The sequence below is a fragment of the Phyllopteryx taeniolatus genome, chromosome 6, assembly GCF_024500385.1.
Source record: "Phyllopteryx taeniolatus isolate TA_2022b chromosome 6, UOR_Ptae_1.2, whole genome shotgun sequence".
NCBI classification, from domain to species: Eukaryota; Metazoa; Chordata; class Actinopteri; order Syngnathiformes; family Syngnathidae; genus Phyllopteryx; species Phyllopteryx taeniolatus.
The window spans coordinates 30,828,409-30,853,990 of NC_084507.1; the positions used below are offsets into that span (position 1 = coordinate 30,828,409).

A 25,582-nucleotide genomic window follows, 5' to 3' on the forward strand; every position below is an offset into this window, starting at 1 on the left:
AACATGATGAAACACAGCCAGTAATTGAGGTGTGCCAAGTTGAATCTTGACTAATTGCCCACAGAGACAGATAGAAAGCGTAGAGGAGAAGCTTTAAAAAATGAAATATTCTGCCTTCACAAAGCTAATAATGTATAGTTTTGATTGACACTTTCAGAGAAATGCTTTTTTTTTTTTTTTTGGGACAATATTCAGTTTATTATGGTTGTAGTTTGAGTAGGTGTTGAACTTTACTGTCCCTAACATGTGACTGATTGAGGTAACCAAAATATTTAAGACAGCTCTCAATATGATGCAGTACAGCTCTACACCATTAATATAGCAGCCGTAATAATGCGGCTGATGAATTTATGGCTTCATTGGAAAGAAATAAACACGGTCTCTGTTTGTTTCATGGGTGAGCGCCGAACCTTTTCGGATAACTCAACTTTGCATCTTGTCTCCAGTCAGGTTTGATCCGCACCGCCGACGCAGACTACTTCTTGAGGCCGGTGCCCCGCCACTTTGCGCAGAGAGAGAACTTCACAGCACCTTCCCATCACCAGCCACACATCCTCTACAAGAGCGACAGGGAGAGAGGTCAACACCATCGGGTGCTTCACAAGAGGTCACCCGATTCAGTCCCTCACAAATCACACTGGCGCTATGGCGCTGAAAGGCAAACCAGAATACAGACTGATGAAGAGGAGCAGGGACGGCAGCAAAGCGGTCATCCTAGCGACGCACGTGACGACCGGCAGGAGCATCACAGCAGAGGAAATGAGCACGACGGCCTTGACTACGCACACAAGGAGAAGCAGAGGCAGCACTTCTGCGGAAGACGGAAGAAATGTATGTAAGGGAAATTTCACATTCTATTGTGTGACAAAATAATGAAAAAATAAAAAGTACTCTGTTATTGTTACCAGTAACATGCACAAAAAGGCCCGCTTTAGAGTTGAGCCTGCAAAAAATCAAAGTGAGATTCATAAGACGTTCTTCAGCTTCCATCCATTTTCTATACCACTGAACGGTATTTTCTTGGTAACGTGCGCAACATGCGCCAGAGACGACGCTCGGTGCCAAGTACAAGTACTGTATGTCAATTGATTCTTTGGTTGAAATGACCTGTGAAAGGTTATGGGAAACATATGCAGCATATTGAGTTGAATATTCACTTCACAGCACGATCCATGTTTAGTCTCCGCTAATGATTTCAAGATCCTTTTAACGTTAGCTGCGTCGTAGAGGTCTGAACTGGTACCAGCAGCATTAACCTGCAGCAGTCTGTCCCAAGTGAAAACACGATTGCGTTTTCATTCCCTTGGATGACCTCAGTGAACACCTGCGCTGTGTTTGAGTCACAAATCCACATTGCTGGATCACCTGCTTACTGACTTCATAAGCAAACCTTGGGGCCAGAAAGTGGACGTTGATAACTACAATAACTGGAATCAATAAAGAGATTTTAGGGGCTAATGCAAAACATTTTATTGCTTGAAGCTGTAACTTTAACTTAATAGTCGATGCAATTGTGCTCATTTTATGTGATGAGGAACAAAATGAAATGGGTTGTTTGGTCCCAGATTGGGCACTTTGGGCTCTATTTTCGTAGCCGGCGCAATTGCGCTTCCGTGTAAAAACTGGAGCATTTTGATTTTCGCTGTGCGCGTTTGCCAAATTGCCAGACCTGACGAGGGTGTGCCCTTGGAGATACGCTTGGCGGAGTGAGATTTTGGGTTCAAAAAGTCCTGTCTGGGACCACGACTAACATTCGGCGCAGGTGATCTAAGGCAATTTTGGTGAAATTGATTGGGGGACATGCAGACAGACAGACACGCGAGCTCCTCGGACGTGTATGTAGTGGATGACAGACTTATGTCAACAACGGGCATCAAACCTTTTAATCATTGTACAAATCAATTCATTGATAGGATTGTAATTAACATTATCATTATTATCAGTTCCACTTGCTTTGATTTGCTAATGATTATGATGACTGTTTCTCTCAATATTTTATTTTCCCAGACATGCCGAAACCTCCAACGGAGCATCTCTCCCTGCTTCCCGATGAGTACACGTTCGTTCCCAGGAACAAGAGGGCAGTTATGGGAAAGAAGCCAAATAATCCGAAACTCAATGTTGAGACGCTGGTGGTGGTCGACAGGAAGATGATGGACAACCACGGCCGCGAGAACATCACGACTTACGTTCTCACAGTACTCAATATGGTGAGAAGAGACGCTGTTTTACAGTTGTGTCACACATTGATTCAATAGTAAATTTATCCAAATTGCTGTTGTAACCCCCTTAAAAGAACCACAACACAGCGCTCTACCGGTTGCAACTTTCAAGACTTTCAAAATTGTATTTCCCTAATTTTTGCGTATTTCTGCATTCACATGCAATTTCCTAGTGAATTTGACTTATTTTTTGAAAAATGCAATACAAGAAAAGTCTCATGCTAGCTTGTGTTTGTTTTACTGTTCGGTACAAGGTGACACTTGCGAACCCTTACTCCCTCTGTAATTTGCGGTTAAGTGACTGCCATTCTCTCTTATCAGAGAGAACCCATCTGAAAACATGACACTGATCTTGGGGTGAGCTCATGGCTGCGCAGCTCGTCACTCTCAGCTGATCTGAAAGAAAATTCCGTCACGCTCATTTCACTTCTTAATGACTGACTGACAAATCCAAAGATAAGCCATCTATTTTGAAAACATGGGTCCCACGTCCAAATCGGATCGGGTCGATCCCTGTCGCCTAAATGCACTATGGAGAAAAAAGAAAAAAACTGACCCTGACCACATCAGCTCCCCTGGGTATCTAAAACGTTTAATATTTTCTGAAAATTAAAGTATGTACAGTGAGGTGGTCCACCTCCATTTGTTAGACAGTTTTTTTTTTTTACTGTCCTTAATATCATTTTATTTTTATTTTTGGCTGTAGGATGAGACAAACAATGATTCCACGCAAACATAGTTTTGTAAAAAAAGAAAATAATAATAATCCTTTATTAGTCTTATAACACGTCTAAGTTTTATGTGAAAGTGAAAACAAAGTGATTCACTATAGCTATTTTGGAATTCGACAATCTGTCTTGTGTTTCGGGAGATCTCAACTTTAAGTAAGTGGTTTTGATTGTCTCTTTGACCTCTGAGTTTTCGCTTCAATTCGGTAACAAAACACAGCCCTGAGTCAAGACATGTGTCAGTGCAGGAAAAAAAAAAAAAAAAAAACACACACATAAAGACCATAAGGAAGGAATGTGAATTTCAAGATTAGATAAACACGGAGTGACAAGTACCTGTGGTATTTACTCAACCTGATTAAATGACAGAGTGAGCGAGGGCCCAAGATCAAGAGACCATTAAAGCTTTAACATGACAGTCATAACATTAGCAACACCTGCACAAGCTAATGCCTACAAAGTCTCATTTGACATGTAGGGTATTTTCTTTGATTTTTTTTCTACACTTGGACTGGCTTTTGCTTTAGTAACTGTCTGCGCTTGTTTAGTCATGTGGGCCAGTCACTCCCTCCGATATTTTATGTCATTGTGTCTGCCGGTAGGTGTCGAGTCTCTTCAAAGACGGTACCATAGGAGGGAGCATCAATATCGTCATAGTGGGACTTGTGCTTCTTGATGAAGACCAGGTGAGAACATTTATTTTTTTATTTTTTTTTTTTACTTTCAGCTGACATGACACGGCTTTTTTGACTTATATGGAGGGAAACATAACTAAGCCCAGTATATGTAATGTAAAACACGGTGTTTAACAAAGTTGTGTGTTGTTCTCACCTTTCTCGACTGCGCATTAGAACAATTTTAAATCGCCCATTTAAGAGTTTTTTTTTTTTTTTTTAAAGCAACAAAGGAGGTTTCAGTTTGCAATCATGTTCAGTATCATAGGACTTTTGTCTTCTTTCAAGGGCTGACCACGCGCTGGTAAAAAAAAAAAAAATGCAAAACAACATCACAAACAATTTATCCTTACTGTCTACAACAGTACAGATTCTCAAATCAGACTCACTGCCTGATTACAATTCAGTTGTATTTCACTTTCACATTCCATTTAATCTTTAAGAACTGCTTTCAAATATGCATATTTTTTGCACAATATATTTTAATTGACTGATTATTTAAGTATTTTTCGTTTTCTATATTGAAGCGCAGTGCTAATGTTAACTTCAGACTGCATGTTTGTGGCTTACCATAATATGATCTACTGATTAGTATTACAAATACTACGCTACTGTATTTAATGTTGGTCATGATGGACGTGCTAAACATTTTTGAGGTGGTACTTGAGAACCACTGCGCTACAACATTAGGGACACCTGCAGAATGTAATGAGATCCAAGAAAAGAATCTAGCTTTAAAAAGAGAACAATGCTCAGTTGTAGTTGACACTGTCAACAATTTACTTTTTTTTTTTTTTTTTGCATTAGTGTGGATGTACTTTATAGTGTTATAGAACTAAACTACATAATACTAAGAGATGTTTAAAATACAGGAATTTAGTTAGAATATTGAACTATACTCAAACCATTTCAATCAAAACTGGACAGTTTTAATTACTTCTATTCAAAATCTTTCTCTTCATGTACAGTAATTGCCCTCCCTCCCATGATTCCCCTTCTGTCTCAGGATGGTTTGGTGATCAGTCACCATGCAGACCACACACTGAACAGTTTCTGCCAGTGGCAGTCCACTCTCGGAGGTCGAGAGGGTCAGCGCCATGATCACGCCATTCTACTCACAGGATTTGACATCTGCTCGTGGAAGAATGAGCCATGTGACACTCTGGGTACGTCTTTGCCACGCTCATTGTACTCCTTAAACGTATACATTTAACTGCGAGGTACAAATACATCCATACTTTTTTTTTCAGTTCGCAATGAACGTAAAGGGAAGACCAAAAAAAATGAAAAACTGGAAATATGTCAGGAGAACGTCTTTTTATGTCACAACAATGTCATCTGTCCTCATCAATTATTTCATGCTCTTAAGCCACACGCTTTTATCCATTATTTATTTTTTTTTTCCTGTCTGGGAAGATGCCACTGTCCTTTGTCACACGGTGAGATACACAAAAACAGATGCTGGAAATATTTTCTGGTTTCTAAATCAATCAAAAAAGAAACAAGCTTCCACATAAAAAAAACTATAAACAGGACTTCCCTTCTTTAGAAACATAATTAGTGACAGACCTTTGCATAAATAGCACAATACTCAATATACCAAACCAATAATTTCCATCCATTAAGGTTATTGTTGATTTAGACCACACAACAGTGAGTCAAGAGTGAGTGGTGGCTAACAAAAATACCAAAACAACAACAACAGCTTTTTGGTGGTAATGACAAGCCAAACGCAATGTGGTTCTTCGCATTGCGAGAAAAACAGTTTAGTGTCGCCGAAACACTGCACACACACACACACACACACACACACACACACACACCTTTGAACTTTACTTCTCAGGGCCACTTTAGCCTCACTTTGAAGTCAAAACTCAAATCTGTGTGTGCGCACGTGCATGTGTGTGCCCGTCTTCATGACTCTTTATGTTGAAAACATTCATTCCTGATGGTACACGCCAGCATCTACAGTATATCTACACAGTGACTTAATGACCGTTGCATAAAACAAGATAATAAACAAACGCTAAATGGCAGTTCAAGTGTATGTATTTTTGTTACTATTCAAGTTGTTCTAGTTAGCTGGATTAAGTAAAACTATGTCAAAGAACAAAATGTGCAGCTTGTTCAAGGTCTGATCAGGTATTCTTTGCAATAATTCCATGATTTTCTTACTCTTTGGTTAGATGACAGCCAATTTACAGTTGTGGTATGAAAAAGTGTGACACTTTTTTCAGGTTTTGCCCCCATAAGTGGGATGTGCAGCAAGTACCGGAGCTGCACCATTAATGAGGACACAGGTCTCGGATTGGCATTCACCATTGCCCATGAATCTGGACATAAGTAAGGATTTCCAACTCCAACAGTTTTCTTCTACTATACAAATACTTGTTGTTTTGATTGTACAGTTTTGGAATGGTCCATGATGGCGAAGGGAACATTTGTAAGAAGTCAGAAGGGAACATCATGTCTCCCACATTAGCGGGTCACAACGGTATCTTCTCGTGGTCCGCATGCAGCCGCCAGTACCTCAGCCGCTTTCTCAGGTAAGAAAGCACATCTTCGTTCCCGTCGCTGCTCTACATTATTATTGTGTTAAATGCCACTGGCATAATTAATATAACACATAACCTACACCTTATTGTTGACATGTAAAATAGTGCATGGAAAGTCATACCATATTTTATTGTATTTATTTATTTTACCTTAATCTATCCAGGTAGGGCAACTGAGAAGAGATTTTGTTTTGCAATGCTGACTTGGTTGCAGAAAGCAAAGTAAAAACTAGGCAAAATAAAAGCAAATACAAATAAAATACCGCTAGATAAACAACAACCTGTACAGTGTGTACAAAGTTACATATTTACGTCAACATTACATTAAATCATAGCAAATAAAAGGTTCATAACAGGCAAAAAACAGCTGCAGCAATCATGTACAGTATCCCTCACTAACTTTTGAACAATGCTATTTGGATGAATGAGGTGAGTTTTATTATTTGTTGGGGAGCTTTCCAGTCATCTGTGGCAGAAAATTAGCTCGAACAAAAGTAGCGAAGACATTGAGAACGCAGAGGTTAAAAAAAAATAAATAAATAAAAATTCTGTAACGAACGGAGAGTGCGGGTTGTGGTATGCATGGTGAGCAGAGAACGAAGATGTAGGGCAGGGGTCTCGCCAGTGAGTGTTTTATAGCTAAACAAGAACCAGTGAACCGGGGAGTACAGATTACACTGCTGGGTGTTTAACGGAGCACGTGTGACAAAGTGGACGGCAGTTTGATTTAATATATGTTGTCGAGCTTGTGGAGGAGAGTTTTTGAGGCTGATCTATAGAGGAAATCTGCGTAAAATCAATCAATGGGAGGACAGATGTTTTAAAGAGAATTTAGAAGAATGTCTTTGTGAGGATTTTTTTCAGGGGAGAGAGCTTAATCTGCTTTTTTTTTTTTTTTTTTTTTACTTTAGACAGAAGAGTGTTGATGTGACTTTCGAATGTTAGTGAACTGTCAAGCCAGAGTCTGAGATATTTGTAGCAGGTCACGAATTGAACAGCAGAACCATGAAGAGATACAGTAGAATCTTGTCGGGGTCTTCTGTTGAAGATCATACATTGGGTTTTGTTTATGTTCAGGGATAACTGTAGACCGGAAAGAAGATTTTGAAGGTTATAAAATGCGTTTGAAGGGCAGTGTGGAGCGAGGAGCTAGAAGTATATATAATTATATATGTAAAAATATACTTTCAATACTATGCACGTGATGCACAAATGTAGCTAGGAATGCAGCTAAATTCATTCTTAGCATGAGAGTGAATGTCCACAAAGGCTGTAGTTGCGTGTGTGCTGCATGTTTGTGCAGTAACTTTTTCACGCATGCAGCCTGCTCAGCCAAGCAAGCAAGTATGCATCACGTGTGTGCGTGCGTTCGTCTGTCTGTCTGTCTGGCTATGTGAGTTTGAGAGCGAGAATGAATGTGCTTGAAACCAGATAGCTGCAGTACCAGTGTTCCTACTAAATTTACCAGTCTGTTAGCTGAACCGGCAGATCTTCTTACTCACAGTCGTGGAGAGTCAGTGTTTTTCCTCGCTCTGTTATTCAAGCAGAGTTGATGTCACCCTCGTTAGGTCCGTCAGCTTTATATTAAGCGCACGGCCATTACCAACGAAAGCCGCGTGGCTATGTGGATCTGTCCATCACTGATCCAGCCTGCGGTAATCCTCCTGTATGAAATAGCTGAATTTCTGTGTATTTTCTTAAATGTTTTATGAGATAAAAGTGTGTGTGTGTCGGGGGGGGGGGGGGGGGGTGCAATAGTCCAGTGCAATGACCATTGTGTAAAGGGCGCCGAGACTTCAGGCGAGTAGTACGATAATTTGGGACAATGTTGATTGTGCAAATGTTGCAGATACTCCTTAGTCAGTGTGCAAATGGAGCAGATGCTACTCTGGCATGAGTGGCCAGTATTGGTCAACAACACATATGCAAATAGTGCAGCATGGTGAGACTACTACAGTGAGTGCACGAGTAATATATAATTGGCTCGACAGAAATGTGACAAGACAAAAACGACAAAAAATTGCCAGCATGTTGCAATGGAATTGTAGGTTAGGTGTTTAAGAAGTTGATTGCAAGAGGGAAGAAGCTGTTGGAATGTCTGCAAGTTCTAGTTTGCATTGATCGGTTGCGCCTACCTGATGGAAGGAGCTGGAAGAGGTGGTGAAAGGGATGTGGAGGGTCCGAGAGGATTTTGCACACTCTTTTCGTAGTTCTGGCAGCGTGCAAGTCCTCAAGGGTAGCTATGGGGGTACCGACAATCCTTTAAGGAGTTTTGATTGTCCGTTGCAGTCGGAGTTTGTCCTTTTTTGTAGCAGCACCAAAGCAGACTGTGATGGAAGAACACAGGACCGATTCAATGACCGCTGTGTAGAACTGCCTTACCAGCTCCTGTGGCAGGCCGTGCTTCCTCAGAAGCTGCAGGAAGTACATCCTCTTTCTGAGGACGGAGTTGATGTTGATCGGCCATTTCAGGTCCTAAGAGACTGTAATTCCCAGGAACTTGAAGGTCTCGACGGTTGACACAAGGCAGCTGGACAGCGTGAGGGGCAGCTGTGGCGAAGGATGCCATCTGGAGTCCACGATCATCTCTACAGTCTTGAGCGAGTTCAGCTCCAGGTTGCGTAGCCCGCACCACAGCTCCAGCCACTCCACTTCCTGTCGAAATGAAGACTCGTCACAGTCTTTGATGACGCTGATGACAGTCGTGTCATCTGCAAAGCTCAGGGGTTTGAGAGCCAGGTGCGTTGAGGTGCTGTCGTTCGTGTAGAGAGAGAAGAGCAGCGGAGAGAGGACACAACCTTGGGGCGCCCCAGTGCTGACGCTGCGTGTGGATGAGGTGGCCACCCCCAGCCTCACCTGCTGTGTCCTGCCCGTCAGAAAGCTGTAAATCCACTGGCAGATGGCAGGTGAGATGCTGAACTGGAGAAGCTTGGAGGAAAGGAGTTCAGGGATGATGGTGTTGAACGCTGAGCTGAAGTCCACGACCAGGATCCTCGCGTAGGTCCCTGCACTGTTGAGGTGTTCTAGGATGAAGTGCAGTCCCATGTTGACTGCATCATCCGCAGACCTGTTTGCTCGATAGGCAAACTGCAGGTGGTCCAGCAGGGGGCCTGTGACGCTCTTGAGGTGGTCCAGCACGAGACGTTCATGACCACAGATGTCAAGGCAACAGGCCTGTAGTCATTTAGACCCGAGATTGCAGGTTTCTTGGGGACTGGAAGGATACATGCAGATGTTCTGTTACATTTTACATGTCTTCAGTAAAAAAAAAAAACAACAAAAAAAAACTTGGTCACATCTATTTGTTTGGGAGTTATTGAAGAAAACTGTTTGTCAATTTTAGTGACTAACTGTACATGAAGATGAAGACGAAGATTACATTTTACGACTGCAGTAATCCAAGTAATTTCCAAAGGTTTCCTTCAACTGCATCTAAATTGTGTTTCCTAGATATTTTGTATTTGGCAAACAGAGCCTCTTAAGTGGCTCCACCATTGTCAGTTCAAAGAAGCTTTGTGCAAGTCAGCCTCCACTCTGACCCTTCTTATCCTCGGTCACCTATGACCAAAACGTTTGTGCCAATACTTAGTCGTGTGTTAAATTGGCAGACAGCTTACATGGCAGACAGAATCTTCTTAAAGGAAACTTACAAATGTTGTTGTTGGCATGACAAGAGTTTTTTAGCGCATCAAAGGCCTAGTCATTCACAAAAGTTGCATTATCATCACTCAGCTCATCTGATGACATCCAGTATACGCTCACTGGACACTTCATTAGGAACACCAGCACAATCTAATTATATCAAATACAAGACTATAAAAATTGTGCCCTTTACTAATATGATAATGCCTGTGTGTAGTGACATTACCAGAGAGGTAAAAATGTAACAGCTTGTTTATTAATATACTTGCCGTGATCTATAACTGCACGCCATCCCAATGAGAAATCATTCTAATACTCTCATGTAGTTTACACCAAGGTATTAAAGACATCATTATTGTTTGTGATCTGACTAATATTGTAGAAATGCTTTAAGAAAATACGTGCCTGGATCATGTGTCATGCAAAAATGCAGTAATTGCCTTAAAATGCAGAATAAGGATGAACGTCTGCTCTCATCTGACCTGTTTGCCAGCAGGCCTTACTTGCTGCTGCGGTTTCTTTTTCACAAACTTTATTATGTGAGCTATGAAGGATAGCAAAAAACACACTACAAACATGCGTTTGTGCACATCCACGCACATGCAACCCGCTCGCACGCAAACATTAACATACACACGCTCATATTCCGTGCCCAAGCGATATGGCCACTGCATTTTGTCTTTTCATGCTCTTTCAAACTTATTTTTAAACTCAATTCCCCAGACAGCCGTGTTTAAGTTTTCCATATGAGAATCAGTGATATCACTTCATACTGGAAATCCCCAACTTTTCCGGATACAGGTGACATGGCTTTTTCACTCAAAATTGAGTGCTAATACATTTAAACAGAGGTCGAGTTTGGCAGAATGTCCTGTTCCCATGGCAACACAGTTGCGGTACTCGCTAAAGTGGGGAACAAGGGTAATATAAATCTTTTAAAGTATGTTTTTGCTGCACAAATTTGTACTTGTATAGCAGGAAGCGTTGTTGGGGTTTTTTTTTTCCATGTCCCTGCTGCTCATTGCTGTTTTACTCTCACCAACAACATTCCGTGAAGTTGTTATATTAAAAAGAATTGTTCAGACACTAAACTCTAAAGTTAGGTACGTTACATAACAAAAAACTACAATGTATTTTGTCTGCTTTTTTTACTTGAAATTTTTTAAATAATATATTATTGTATTATCTATCTATCCAGCTATAATCTCTAATATATGGTAAAAGTTGTCAACTGAAAGACATCTTAAAGAGCAGAAACATTGAACGATGGAATTCAGATTCTTCACATTGTTTTCCCAGTTGTATCATGGTTGACCATGTTTGTGTGGTCACTTTTTGCTAGCCATAATTCATGACATCATCTTCATCTTTCTCCCAAGGCCCGTAAAATATGCAGTACATCAGTCACATTCACTAAGCTGTTTCCTTGCCTATGACTGTTTATATATACCTATGAATTCTGCAATCACAATGCGTATTCTGTCTTAAATGTAAAATACCAACTTGAAAGAAACGGGAACAAGCGCTGATCTATTGGGCCCTCTTCTACTTTTCCCCAGCTCGGCCCAGGCTTTGTGCCTCTCAGATGAACCCAGTGCCGTGAAGGAGTATCGCTATCCCGAGAAGCTGCCGGGCGAGCTGTATGACGCGGACACACAGTGCAAATGGCAGTTTGGTGAGAAGGCCAAGCTCTGCACTCTTGATTTTAAGAAGGTACTTTTTTTTCTTTTTTTTTTCTTTTATTTGTAAGATTACGCAATCTGGGCATCACCTTGACGTAGCGGTTAGAACATCTTACTCGCGGTCGAGATGTTCTGGGTTCGAATCTCGGCTCGGGCCTTCCCATGCGGACTTTGAATGTTCTCCCTGTGCTTGTGTGGGTTACTCCAGCGACTCTGGCTTACTCGCAAATTCCCAAAACTTGGTTGCTAGGTTATATGACGACTCTAAATGTTCCTTAGTTGTGAATGTAAGTATGGGTTTGTGTAAATATACTCCATGATTGGCTGGTAACCAGTCCAAGGTTTATCCCAACTCTTGCGCAATGCAAGCTGTAACAGGCTTCAACTCACCCGTGTGGAGGAAAATGAAATGAATGGAATGAATACAAAATGGATGGAAGTTTAAAAACTCCTTGTAAAACCCAATTGGATACGAAATTGTCCATATTTGTGAATGTCAGTAGCCTGGTTTACATGGAGTCTAATATTCTGATTAGAATGCGCAGTGACGTGGTCATTTGCCCACTTAGAAATGCGATGGCTTCCAAACAGAGCACACAGAACTGGTCTTCAACGATGAGCTTCTTTTTTTTTTTTTTTTAATACAAACTCTCAAAGAACTAAACATTATCGCACACTTACACAGTAAGAAGAGCGCATCATCTGAAGGTTTTGCTATTCAAGGTTGGAAAACTCCGAAGTCCAACTCGTTCCCTCCATTCTTTGCTGCGGACCTTCCTTCACAGCTTTGTGGTCTTCGTGGGGTCTTGTGCAGAACAGGCAAACATCGCAAAGTACTAAGAAAGAGGCTTTCTTCTGTACGCCTTCAGAATCAAGCTGTTGCTTTAATAAAAGTCTAAAAACAATCCCAACTACTGTGCTCAATAGACGACTGACATCCATCTTGATAAATCACGATGTTTGCATGGAACTGAGCATATCACGATTCTTTAAAACTGCTGTTCTGAATAAAAGTAGTGGCGCGTGACACCAGATCAGAATAGATCACATCAAGTATAAACATCCGACCTAAGATCCTCAGTCGGAATGATTTTAATCATAATGAAAAAAAAAGTCAGTATGCAAACCCGGCTAGTGTGACTGCTTGTTCGGCGACGGCAATTGACTAGTGTCCGGTGACCGGTGACCAGGGTGTACTTGTCAGCCGGGGTAGGCTCCCGCTCACCCCTCACCCTAATGAGGACAAGCAGTATAGAAAATGGATGGATGAATCATGCAATGTGCTTCTGTACTTTAAAGTACGCAAGTATGATTGAGGGAATGAGGTCAAAGAAAAAAAAGAGAGGACGGAGGAAAAGATGGGTGAAACTCAATGGGAATCTCAGGCTTGCTCGCACTTTTCATGCTCGTTTGCACACGTCTCTCTTTTGCACGTACACACACACACACACACACACACACACACACACACAAAACAAAACAAACAGAATTCTAAAATGCTGCCCATGAAATGCTCACACTGGAGCAATGCCAATGGGAATCTCTCTTTGTTACGCTCCCATTGTCTGATTGCTGCTGATCTTGCTGTTTGACATCCATCAGGGTTCAGATTTGTTTATTTCTAAGTCGACTAAATCGGCGTTGTTGATTGTGCAGATGTACCTAATGAGGTGGCCAGTGTGTGAATGGACTGCTCGGGTGTCATTGCGGTTGCAACGACTGGACACAACAATAAATCGAACAACCCTTCCTAAAAAGTATGTCAGTAATGAAGGCACACTTTTGCCTGTGTGCACAGTAAACTCAGAAACAACAACTTTTCTAAAGTTATTAAAAACTGTGTTTTTAGTGAATCAGCAATAAGCAGGAAATGAGTGAGATTGGTAAGATTTGTGTGTGTGTGTGGCGGGGCTTGGGTGGGAGGGGTTGTGTTTTTTTGTTTTTTTTTAACAAGGTAAATGTAATCATTATCCCTCAGAGATGATTCATTTCCAACCTTTTCTCTACGAAGGGTTACATCTCACTGTAACCTCCTAAATGAAGTTGAACATACAGAATTTGTAGAGCATGTCGGAAGGGTTTGAAACAAGGTTTGCGACTTCCTTATTACATAAACAAATGTCATCCCCCTGTACATTTTTGTCTAAACACCTAAACATTACAACACCTCAGCCTTATTTCAGCAATGAACTATTTGTGCTCTCTCATGGTTTTGTTATTGTATCATCAGTTAGGCTTAAATAGATTTTCTCTGCTCATGCACCTGGTAGCATTGAAGTGCTTGAGCCCCGAGTCCCTCAGCAGCACTCGCAGTCTTGGCCTTTCGCAATCGTTGTCCCTCATTAAACAAAACATGACAAGAATCAGCCTCTCAGCTGCAATTTATTGCCCTGTGAGATCATGTGTTACCATTTTTGGAAGGCAATTCAAAATTCTCTATATGCTAAGAGAGTGTGGAGCTGAAAAAATTAAATTAAATAAAAAAAAAGAAACACCGCAGATCAGATATTGCAGAATGTTGTCAATGTGTATTATAATTAACTTGCATTCACTATCTGTTCACTCCCCGTATGTCTCACTTTCTCTCTTTGCTGTTTTTTAGGTTTTCTAGTCTTAAACAAGTAAAACAGCTTGTGAAATAGACCTTATGATAGACTCCAGGGTGATTCTTTTGGGGCAAGGCGCTGACTCCAAGGTGCCTGTCAGCATCTGTGCTGCCTTGTCAAACTCAGAGGGAGTCCTTCAGATAGTAAGAAAATGGAGTTGCTGAAAAGTAGCAGGCTGTGTTTTTCTGGCAACACGATCTGGGAAAGCACACAGTGCTCCCATCCGAATCTTTCAGACCACTGCTGAGAAACACGGCCGCTAGATCATGTGAACTGAGTTTGGCAGTTGTGCCCTATTATTCTTGTGACTGCAGATTATTATTTCTATTTTTTTTTCAGTGTATCTGTACGCATCAGTCCAAATGAAAATACACAAAAAGTGACCCTCTTACTTCAGTTGTTCTATTTCTGCCAACCTGTGTACAGCATTGTGTGCGAAAGAATCCGGCCTTCATCAGATGCCTCAAATGTCACTGATCGGTTGAGCGCAGACATCCGCCAAACTGTGACCAAAATCCGTACCGTATTTTTGCATCCATTTTCTGGTTGGCAGGCTACTTCCTGGTTAGTGGATGATGATAAGCATACGGCCAGAGCCATTATGATTGGGGGAGGGGGTTTTGAGGGTTCCACCGATGTCCCGGGTACGACCCAGGACACGCTGGAGAGTCTTGCGGCTGGTCCGGGAACGCCTCGGGATCCCCCGGAAGAGCTGGACGAAGCGGCTGGGGAGCGGGAAGTCTGACGCTGCTTGTTTTTTTGCATCTTTCTACAGACAAGGATGCGTTACCCTCCCATTGTGCATGGAAAGTACCGTTATTATGTAGGGCTGCTTGTCGTCACACTGCTAGCATTTGGAGAGGGAAGTAAAACACAACAGAAATGGGTCTTGTTTTTTCTTTTTCTTCCAGGATATCTGCAAGGCTCTCTGGTGCCACCGCATTGGGAGGAAGTGTGAGACCAAGTTCATGCCAGCGGCAGAAGGCTCTGCCTGCGGGCCTGATATGGTGACTTGACATTGATTTTTGAGTGTGTGTGAGAGTTTAATGGTTATTGGTGATACCTACAGTACAACATGCTTAGAATATTAAGTCAGCTACAGCGCAGCAGCACATTGTTGGCAGAAGGTCCCGTTTACGTCTGTTTTTAACTTCAATCTTTTGAGCAATCACATGTGCAAATGTTTGGCATGTTTAGCTTCTCTAATCATGTTTTGGAGGGGAAATGTAGTCCAATTGTGGCCAGTCAAGCCAACATGAAGTTATGTGTAGAAAAAAAACAAAGAAAAAGTTCTTTAAGTGTACATATCTGGTTCGGTGCTGCAGGCACGTGGCTCCATGGCAACATCTGAACAAATAAATATACTGTAACGTAGGGGGGGGGGGGGGGGGGGGATAAACAAAACAAAACACAACTGGATATTTCAAATTGGTATGTGTCGGATTTACTTTTTCAGTTTTGAAGGAAATTTTCCCTTCAAGGAACTAGTGGTGCCAAACATACCTTCCGTACTCGAAGGGATTGCATGTCATGCAAGAAAAAGTGTGAACACAAGGAGACGCTACAATGGAATGACATTATATGCTCAAAATAAGTGAGAAATCATGAATTAATTGTGGCTGAGCTCGACCCCATACTTCCCCAAGGACTTCAATTATTCATTTCACTTCCCAAAAAATGTGCGCAATTTTGTTGGATGGTTCAAGCTCCACAGAGGCACATTTAGATGAGTTTGGTGTGGAGGAACTTGAGAGCCCTGACACCACTACCACTTCTGCGCGCCATTGTCACTGAGCGCTGCACATGACGCCAAGCAAAAAAAAAAAAAAAAAAAAAATCATACAGGACTGACACTGCGCTTTTGCAAACTGCTAGCCAGATTGGAGATTTCAGTTCGAAGCAAAGAGAAATATTTCAACCTGCTTTACAATATTCGCAATGTCGATAGAATATGTTTTTATGATAGCGTTCGGGGAGCAGCCGCTTTGTTGCTGATGTATGAAAAATCTGCGAGTGGGATCTGGGCGAGAACGGGAAAACAGCTGCACTTGTGCCCGAGCTGCAGCAACATGGATCATCCCAAAAGGCAGTTTCCTGCAATGTCTGATGTCATCTTCACACAAAGAGAGCCAGTTCATGATAGAAACCGCCTGTGACATGAGGCTGAATTTCCGAATGTGTTCTCACATTATATTCAGGGATTTGGAGCAAGGTCATGCTCCTTTTGAAATATTAATTGGCTCATGAGTTGTTGTTTTTTTTGTTTTTTTAATGTATCAAATTCTACACACATCCATCAGTCATAGACAAACTTTTCACATGACATCTAATCTGCAATCTGTGCTTTGGCTGGCTGAATGGATGCCATGTGACAGCGCAGAGTGGTGGTAATTGTGAACCTCACTGAGGCCTGACCTCATGTCTACTTGATCATTTTAAGCGCAAGACTAAATGCATCTGTGACAAGTGTTGAAATAAAACAGGGTTCTTTCCTTTCAATTTTGGAGACAGAAGACCCCCAAAGTAGCACTCAATCTTGTATGTTTATTCTAGCAGGAAACTGTAAAGTATGCTTTGATTTATTCGTGCATGTTGTGCGGCATAGTTTCTACTTTCACTGCTTTTAAAGTATCAATATCTATTGAAGCAAATACTAATGGGAAATTATATCCGAAGACCATTTCCCATATTTGTATTATGAGTTAATTCCACTGCCGGTAGAGACAGTCAATAAGTCGCACAACATTTTCCTCGAATTAGAAACTGTGCTTCAGAACTTTTTACATCAGTTAAAGCATGTTTTGACCCCCTTTCATATTTCGTGGACGTTTGAAGCACTTATTTTAAAGCTGTGCATGTTTCTGATGGTGTGACGCCTCGTCATAACGCATAAATCATCTTCTCCAGTGGTGTCGAAGGGGTCAGTGTGTGAAACACGGCGATGAGGGCCCGAGGCCGCAGCACGGCCAGTGGTCGGCGTGGTCGGCTTGGTCTGTCTGCTCGCGAACCTGCCAGAGTGGAGTCGCCTCTCGGGATAGGCAGTGCAATAACCCCAGGTAGTGACAACGCAAGACGCAACGCACCTTTGTACGCCTTTACCTTGAATAAATTATCATTTTGGTGCAATTTCAGTGAAATTTGATTGTATTTGCGGCCCACTGATGATCTTTCACAGCAAACAAGGGTACAGTTTAATATTTGTGCTTTTGCAAAATAGCCAGTTTACCAACGAAGTGCAAAGCAACCACTACAAAATGTTCAAATGAGCGTAGTACATAATTGCAATGACCTTGGGCACGTATATTCTGTACATTTACAGTTGTTTTTTTTAGGTTTTGAGAAATTTTACATTCAAGATGATGACATTCGATCGATTGATTGCTGTGACCGCGGATTTAAATATAAACAAATCCGCAACACAGCAAACACATTTGGATCGCCGCCTCTCTGGCTTTTTAAGCGCAGTTGAAGGTTGCATGCTATTTGCTACCGTGTGGGTCACGTGACGTGTCGCATGCTCTTATCTGTTCACTTACTCCCTTGCTCATGAATCACTTTGGAATATTTGCTTAGCTAGTCGGCCACGGAGGCTCCTATCAAAAGCCGAGGCCTCCTCTTTATCGGGTCTTGCCAAGATTCTGACAAATGACGGGTTAGAGTGTAGACAGAGGCGTGCGGAGGAGGGGAAGGTAAGGTTGGAGAGAAGACAGCGATAGGCACAGATAGAGAGGCTTAGCAGGTGAGAAAATGCTGGGAGAAGAATGATTTAAGGAGATGAAAGCAGGACACATAAGAAGGGAGTTTGAGAGTAAAGAAAAGAGATAAGTGACAGTGATCTTACCGTATATACCGGAGGATGTAACTGAAGGATTATTCACCGGGAGGGGATACACACCTGTGAGTCAGAGCGGTCAAGGAGGCAAACGCTGACTTAGACATTGAAACTGCTGATCAGATGCTACTCAAGTATTGTAACAGTGTTCTTGATGTGAGATTGGATTCCTGTTGCAGACCGGCTTACGGAGGAAAGTTTTGCGAAGGCTCGCCCCGGTCGTACAAGCTGTGCAACACTCGAGATTGCCCCCACAACGCCGTCGATTACCGAGCGCAGCAATGTGCCGAGTTCAACAGCAAGCAGTTCCGAGGGTGGCGCTACACCTGGAGGCCCTACACAAGAGTGGACGGTAAGACCCGGTTGGAGTTGCGCACCACAGGGGACGAAAGTCTTGGGACACACCTCTACAGCAATTCATGAATCAGTGTGCCGTCATCTGACATTTGGAGCGATTTCTTTCAAAATCCACGCCATAGTGCATTTACTCCAAGTCAAATAGGCCATTGAGCAAAAGAATGTTGATGAGTCCCAATAATTTTGTCCATATCGTGTATGAAATTCATAAGAAAGAAAGAAAGAAAGAACAATTTTGAGCTCCTGATGGATGGCTTGTTCTATGAAACTGTGGTGGAAAAGCAAAAAGTCCAATTTCTCCCCTCCAACCAGATCAGGACGTATGCAAGCTTTACTGCTTCGCCGAAGGTTATGACTTCTTCTTTGCCCTGGCCAGCAAAGTCAAGGATGGAACACTTTGCTCACAGGACAGCTCTAATGTCTGTATTGACGGCCTGTGCGAGGTAATCCTTTTTTAATTTTGAATTGTACTGGTGATGTGTTGCCGTGTTTTGAATGCCAGCAGACAGTTGTCCTATTTCACAATTCAATTAAATGCATCAAATAAGTAAATGGAGTACATAATGAGGGAGGACTATGACAAAGACGGTTTTGCTCAACAGAGAGTGGGCTGTGACCGTGCGTTGGGGTCTTCGGCTGTGCTTGATGTTTGTGGAGTGTGTAAAGGAGACAACTCCGCCTGTAAGACCTTCAAAGGACAGTACACAAAGCAGCATCATACGAACCGTAGGTCATTTTTGGATCAAATGCTCTGGTTGATTATTATTATTATTATTTTGAATATGTAAACTCTTCATAATCTAGTCAATCTCTATGTTCCCTCTTTGTCGACACCTTCCAGACTTAAATTTTACTCGTCTTTCTGACAGAGTACTACAGCGTGATCACCATTCCAGCCGGGGCTCGGACCATTCGCGTTGTGGAACTGAATGCATCGAGCTCCTACTTGGCCGTCAGGGACACCCAGAGGCGTTACTACCTGAATGGACATTGGACGGTGGACTGGCCAGGCAGACATCCCATCGCGGGAGCCGTTTTTGAATATAAAAGGCCTTTCAACAGACCAGAGAGCCTCATATCAGCTGGACCCACTAATGAGACGCTGGTTATTGAGGTACTGGCTTGGTGCAATTCATTTAAACATGTGTTTATGCTCCACATATGACTTTTTATGCAGCAAATGTCAGCTGTTCTTTTTTTTTTTTTTTTTTTACTTCACTAAAAACTTTTTTTGTGTGTTACATTCTTTCAGATATTGTTGCAAGGTTTGAACCCGGGTGTACATTGGGAATACACTCTGATGAAAACTGATGAAGCAAGCGCTCAACTCAAACACAATTACACGTGGGCCATCATACGCTCCAAGTGCTCAGCGTCATGTGCCGGAGGTACATTTACATTTGCCAATTTTTTTGTCTTGAGTTTGTTGTCACATTTCTGTCGGGCCAATTATACATTATGAAGTAGTCTCGCCATGCTGCACTATTTGCATAGCTGTTGTTGACCAATACTGGCCACACATGCCAGAGTAACGTCTGCCCCACTTGCACACTGAATGAGGAGTATCTGCAACATTTGCACAATCGACATTGTCCCAGATTATCGCGCTACTTGTCACTTTAAACCGCATACACTCCTTGAAGTCTCGGCGCCCTTTGCACAATGCTCATTGCACCGGACTACTGCGAGATTAGTCATTCGAAGTGCTCTAAGTGCTAGAGGACTCTGCATCTTTTTGCACAATTGTCAAAAAAAAATTATTGTACCGGCATTACCAGATAACTAGCAACCCTTTATTGCTCAGTGACTGTTTGTTTTTGTCAATGTCTTTATGTCTCCAAAGTGTTCTCTGTCAATTGGCTGTCTGTTGTCGTACTAGAGCGGCTCCAACTACCGGAGACAAATTCCTTGTGTGTTTTTTCTGGAAATACTTGGCAAATAAAGATGATTCTGATTCTGATTCTGATTTTTGACATTACAAACATCAAAACGGTAATACAATGGACCCTCCCGCATTCTTGCGGCTCGGCACATGCAGATTCAACTATTTGCAGATTGTTTGTCTTTTTTTTTTTTTTTATTTGTTTCCAATTTTTTTTTTCTTTTTTTTTTTTCTTCTTGTGGGAGAACCAACCCCCAAAACACTTGTTTATCCCATCTTATTCAAGAATTTGGGGGATTTTTGCCTATAACCTCCCTCTTCCCCCTTCTGCTTAGTGTAGACACAGAGGCGCTGCCACACATCTTGACCAATCACATGCAATTTTAACAGAAAAAAAAAGACTGTCTACCAATCAGGAGCCGGCTCCCGTCGTTCACTTCAAACGGCTCTGAGACCAAGAGCGTTCGTGACCGACATTCGGAAGAAAACTTGAACGTTCTTCACAAGTATTTTCCTTTTTATGTCCTCTAAAATAAAACAATTCTGCCCATTGCATGAATGAATGCACCACTGCCAGTAATGTGGGCCGAGCCAAAGATGAAGAGGACAGTTTGAAGATGAAGGAAGAAACTCACACCCCTGTGACCTCTAATAAGGTCTTTGCAGGTTAATTGGAGAAGTCACCGTCCCCATCCCTACTTAGGGGACATTAGTTGCGCCTTGATGGGACACTGCGGTTCCTATTGCACACACACACACACACACACACACACACAAGTTTTGGCTTTTATCCCACAGTGGCCCACTAATAGCACACCACACCTACTCACATTTACACGCCTGCTCTAATGACTGAGGTAGGCTGATGATTTGAGGTTGGAGGTCAGCGTGCAACGTTGCGTACGTGTGCCGTGTATTTACTCATTCTAAACGTCTCAATGCAAAAGCTCGCATTTGTGTAGGTGCACTTGCTTGCTTTGATGAATGCGAGCAAGGCCTCCACAGTGGAGAGTTTCTATTGATGGATCCTGCAGGTTCAAGTTCCTCATCCTGGTCTGGTGCAGTCCGCCAGACCCACCTGCACCTCTAGAGCACTGGGTTGGGGTCCTCTGCCTTATTAAAAGTGTAGCTGACCTTTATGGGTTGACCTTGCTTCAGGACAAAAGCAAACGAGGGTACTTCCAAGGAAAATTAAATCAATTAACGCCAAAACTGGCAGATCTGTGGCTGGAGTAGCAGGACATATTCGACAATCTCTTGGTTGGTAACATTTTGTTATGAGCGTTAGTGGCTAATTATATTTGCATATACTTAGTGGGAAATGGGGCTTTAGAGTTGTATCGCATATTTGATGAAATGTTATTAACGTGATAGCGTCCTAGCAGGTCTTTTTGTACTGTCTTTTTGAACTGCATGTTTTCTACTCATTTATGGGACTTTGAATGATAATTATGGCAACATTTCCCCTCGCAGGCCGAATGAACACCCAGCCAGCATGTTACAAAGACTTGCGAGTGCAAGTGAACACATCGTACTGTAATCCCAGATCGAGGCCGGCGACTGGAATGATGCCGTGTAACACCCAACCATGCCCTGCCAGGTGAGTCCTGACACGTTTTGCGGCAGAACGAATGTTCACCGTTCATCCCGAAACTTGCAACAACGACAACTACTGTGTCTTCCTTTAGTCATAAGCTGCTTCTGCACTGTCTTCCCGGTAAATTGGATCATCAGAGGCGTAACAGTAGAACCAGGATTTATTTGTATTGGTACAAAAAAAAAAAAAAAAAAGCCACCTCAGTGAATGTGAGTGCGAACGGTTGTCCGTGTCTATATGTGCCCTGCGACTGACTGGCGACCAGTTCAGCGTGCAGTCCGCCTTTCCCCCGAAGTCAGCTGGGGTTTCTTTTATACATGGCATCGCACTTGGTGTTCGATGTGTAGGATGCAGAACGTTGCGTCCACGTGCGCCACTGGTTCCCAAGCTCCCGAGCTGACAGAAGCCTTTTGCATTTTCTCGCTGGTTTGTATGCGATGAAGTTACAACGGCAAGTCCTGGCTTTGCTTTTAACAACGAGGAAGACATATGATACAAGTGAAATATGTGAAGTTATGCAATATTTTTATTTTAACATGTTCATGTAAACTGTTCATGTTAATAATGCGAAGATCACGTTACCACTACTTTCAAGCAACTTGGTACCTTCACATTTGTGGCGATCTCCGTCCATCGCTGCGTCTTCTTTACCAGGTCGGACCTCAACTTTTGTGCTCGGGATGTTTTCCTCCATTTTCTTCATGTTGTTTTTCAATATTGAACGCACTGCGCCGTTGCGCTTCACATACACAATGAATGGGTTGGGCGATAAATGCATTGTGAAGAAGCCTTAACACATTTATAGATGTATTTTGGACTTTAGTCCACTCACCTTTTGTCCATTTTTTTTTCCTTCTTCTTCCCTCACACCTCTTAAATGCTTTGTGTATTCGGCTTCAACAATTGCCACGCATCTGCTCTATAAGTCGTGCAAAGTTAAAATAGAAAAAAGAAGTTGTTTATTGGTTGAGTAAATTCTTCCAAACCTCTCACACAATCTCCTAATAATAAAGAGAGGATGTCAAGCAGAGACGCTGTCTCCACCCTTTCCCAATCCAGCAAAACACCTGTTGTTTAATGACGCCATCTTTCCTTCCATATAAAGGAAAAATAATTTGTATTTTGGCTCAAACGTGCGTGTGAGGCACAGCGAGGAAGAGGAAGTTACAATTGGATGTTATGTTTATGTCTCAATCCGATTTAGTAGGATCCATCTCAAACTGTCAGAACTGGTTAGCTTCTGTGTTTGTTTGGAACGGAGGGAGGACCAAATCACATGTTGACCCAAGCTGACAACAAAACATTTGTCCTCTCCAGCTCCCAAGAGACATTCCTTTTCAATGTTGCTTCTGATATTTGAGTTTAATCACAATTCACTACTAGCTTTATTAGTTAATTAAAGAGAAAAAAAAAAAGTTGAACACTATCTGTTCTGGTCCACTGGTTGACCTGCACTGTTTTTTGAATGCATACATTACTTTTCCCATAGGAAATAATGGGAATAGTAGTCATGAGTTCCATTCCAGAGTCAACTTATTGCCATTATAAAACCTTTTTAACTGTGCAGGCGGACGTCAACTTTAGTTTGAAGTTCAGTTTTAAGTAAATAGTTTAATATTTTAACAGTCACACAAGTGTAAAAGTACGTCAGCCTCTGTTCATATTCAAATAATTACAACAACATCTTAACTTTAAAGACAAATGAAATGAATGACTTTAGAGGCATTTTTTGACCGGTTTGAGATGTACACAAAAGCACTTTAACAGCAAAATGTTGCAGAATTCTGTGAAATATGTCTGCCTAATATCCACCACGGGAAGTGTTTAGTGTCTTGTGGGGGTTTCGCACATGCACACTGATGCCCACCGTGTTGTAAAAGTGACCCAGATTCAAACATGCTTATTGTTCTGTATAGTTTTCGACTCCATTTGTCTATAAACGCCTATTTTTAATTTATCACGAAACCAGGAAAAAATCCAAAGTGGTTTATTCAAGGGATGTGAGTCAAGTTATGGACAACACACATGCACATAAAAAAACACACCATCACTGGAAAACTTCCGTCGTCTGTCAAGTGCAGTCTGCACAGTGTCCCGAAAACTTAGACGCAGAGGAGAAAGAAAACTCGGGAGAACACTAGCGCTAATGAGCAATTGGATTTTGTTGATGATGAACACGATTCGGGAAAATATTTTTCAATCCAAGACATTAAAAGAGATTCATGCGGTATTGCAAAATATCGAAGTCAACTATTTCAGAATGACTGGTGCAGAAATGGTGCGTGTGTTACTTCCAGGAAATTATTTTTTTTAAAAGGCACGCCAACCCGCTCCAATGAGTGAATTCAATGCAGATATATTAGACGTTCATCTCTAAAGAATAACAACGTAATTGATCTATCTTTGACAGCTGGTCAATTCCTGTGGGGCTCTTCTCGATGTACTTAGCTTAGCTGTGGTCTGCACGTTTAGCCAAATACTGCTGAAAAACTGGGCCTTTATAAGTGAGAGGATTTAACTGGAACACTGACCTGATCTTGCCTGTGGTTCTGTGAATTGTTTTTTGCCATATTGTGGTCAAGACAGTTCATGAAAAAATGTTGATGGAGAACATGAGCAAGACTAAACAATGGGCCTCTGATGTGGCAGGAATAGCTTCTCATGGGAATTTGATGACATTTAAGAACTAAATAATGTTTGATGAGGAATTATGTCCAGCAACATATTCTACATTTCAACCATGAAGTGTAAAGATATCGTAGCACGGGTCGGAAGACGCATCCTTGGAAAGTCCAACTTGATAACCACAGCATCGTAATGGCTGACATAGCGCACGTGATGTCCCTGAGAGCTCTAATGTATTATTGTCAGTCACGGTTGTAATGTTTTTGATACATGAATCATAACGAGCTTTAATATGTTGTTATTCCGACTGTTATAACTGGGATTCTTCTTCAGAAGCAGAGAGGAAATGGTTGCTGGATACTTTTCTGGGGGATCATAATGATCCGTGATAAAGAGAAGAGGGAAATCAGAAGACGTATTTCAAATGGCATGCTCTGGAAACTGGAGATATTGGTTGTTTCCATCCATACGGTTTTTCTTCAGTTGCTTCAGTTACTACTTTTATTCCGAAAAGGTCCTTTGGCACATTTTGGCTGAAAGCATAACATTATTGAGAATGGCAAGACCCTTTGATGGGATGGCATTCATGACCCCACCCAAAATCACAATATGCAACAGCTCACTCGGATCGTGGGGCCACTCTGACTTGAGATTTGCAAAGCTATTTGCTTTGCAATAACGTCCCATGTAATCTTTCATTAGTTTTGAATGATTATTATCGTAGACATTGGCAAAGATTGACTGTCGTAGCTCCTTATTGAAGTGGGATGGGGCATTTTAGACATTGAAATATGTCGCCAGTCTTCACCACAAAAGAACGCTTTTGGAATTAGTCATTCGGTCACCTCATTGCTAGCGTCGGACGAGTGCGCGTCCCGACGACTTTTCACTGCTCTGAAGAACTGAATGTCACGTGTGTATGAACAGTGTCGAAATAAACGAAGTTGACGAGATTAAACATAAATCATCTCCCATGACACTGTCTGAAATGACATGTATGACTTCTTTCATTCTGCGCCAAGTTAATTTTCTTTCTTTCGGGGTCGACAATCGAAAAGCAACGCATATAAACATACTTCATTGTTTGCAACAGATGCTTAAAAATCAACGATCTGTCACAATTTATCAAGGATATCTGAATATTAAGTGTTTTGGCATTCACATTATTGTTGCATTTCCG

General features: G+C 41.9%; 1 protein-coding gene across 2 annotated transcripts in view; it reads left to right on the forward strand.

Moving 5' to 3' along the window:
• LOC133480001 (A disintegrin and metalloproteinase with thrombospondin motifs 16) overlaps nucleotides 1–25,582 on the forward strand; it is a 40,589-nt gene that overhangs the window by 9,007 nt on the left and 6,000 nt on the right. Inside the window, exons 4-18 of one of the 2 annotated variants that reach the window (XM_061777614.1) lie at nucleotides 447–831; nucleotides 2,008–2,210; nucleotides 3,553–3,636; nucleotides 4,631–4,790; nucleotides 5,862–5,967; nucleotides 6,033–6,170; nucleotides 11,381–11,534; nucleotides 15,021–15,116; nucleotides 17,017–17,165; nucleotides 18,121–18,293; nucleotides 18,611–18,741; nucleotides 18,901–19,024; nucleotides 19,168–19,412; nucleotides 19,551–19,686; nucleotides 21,654–21,780. In XM_061777614.1, coding sequence (XP_061633598.1) covers nucleotides 447–831; nucleotides 2,008–2,210; nucleotides 3,553–3,636; nucleotides 4,631–4,790; nucleotides 5,862–5,967; nucleotides 6,033–6,170; nucleotides 11,381–11,534; nucleotides 15,021–15,116; nucleotides 17,017–17,165; nucleotides 18,121–18,293; nucleotides 18,611–18,741; nucleotides 18,901–19,024; nucleotides 19,168–19,412; nucleotides 19,551–19,686; nucleotides 21,654–21,780 — 2,411 coding nt within the window. Of the gene's footprint in view, nucleotides 1–446; nucleotides 836–2,007; nucleotides 2,211–3,552; nucleotides 3,637–4,630; nucleotides 4,791–5,861; nucleotides 5,968–6,032; nucleotides 6,171–11,380; nucleotides 11,535–15,020; nucleotides 15,117–17,016; nucleotides 17,166–18,120; nucleotides 18,294–18,610; nucleotides 18,742–18,900; nucleotides 19,025–19,167; nucleotides 19,413–19,550; nucleotides 19,687–21,653; nucleotides 21,781–25,582 lie in introns of those variants that run through there. The other variant, XM_061777616.1, reaches the window with a different exon arrangement.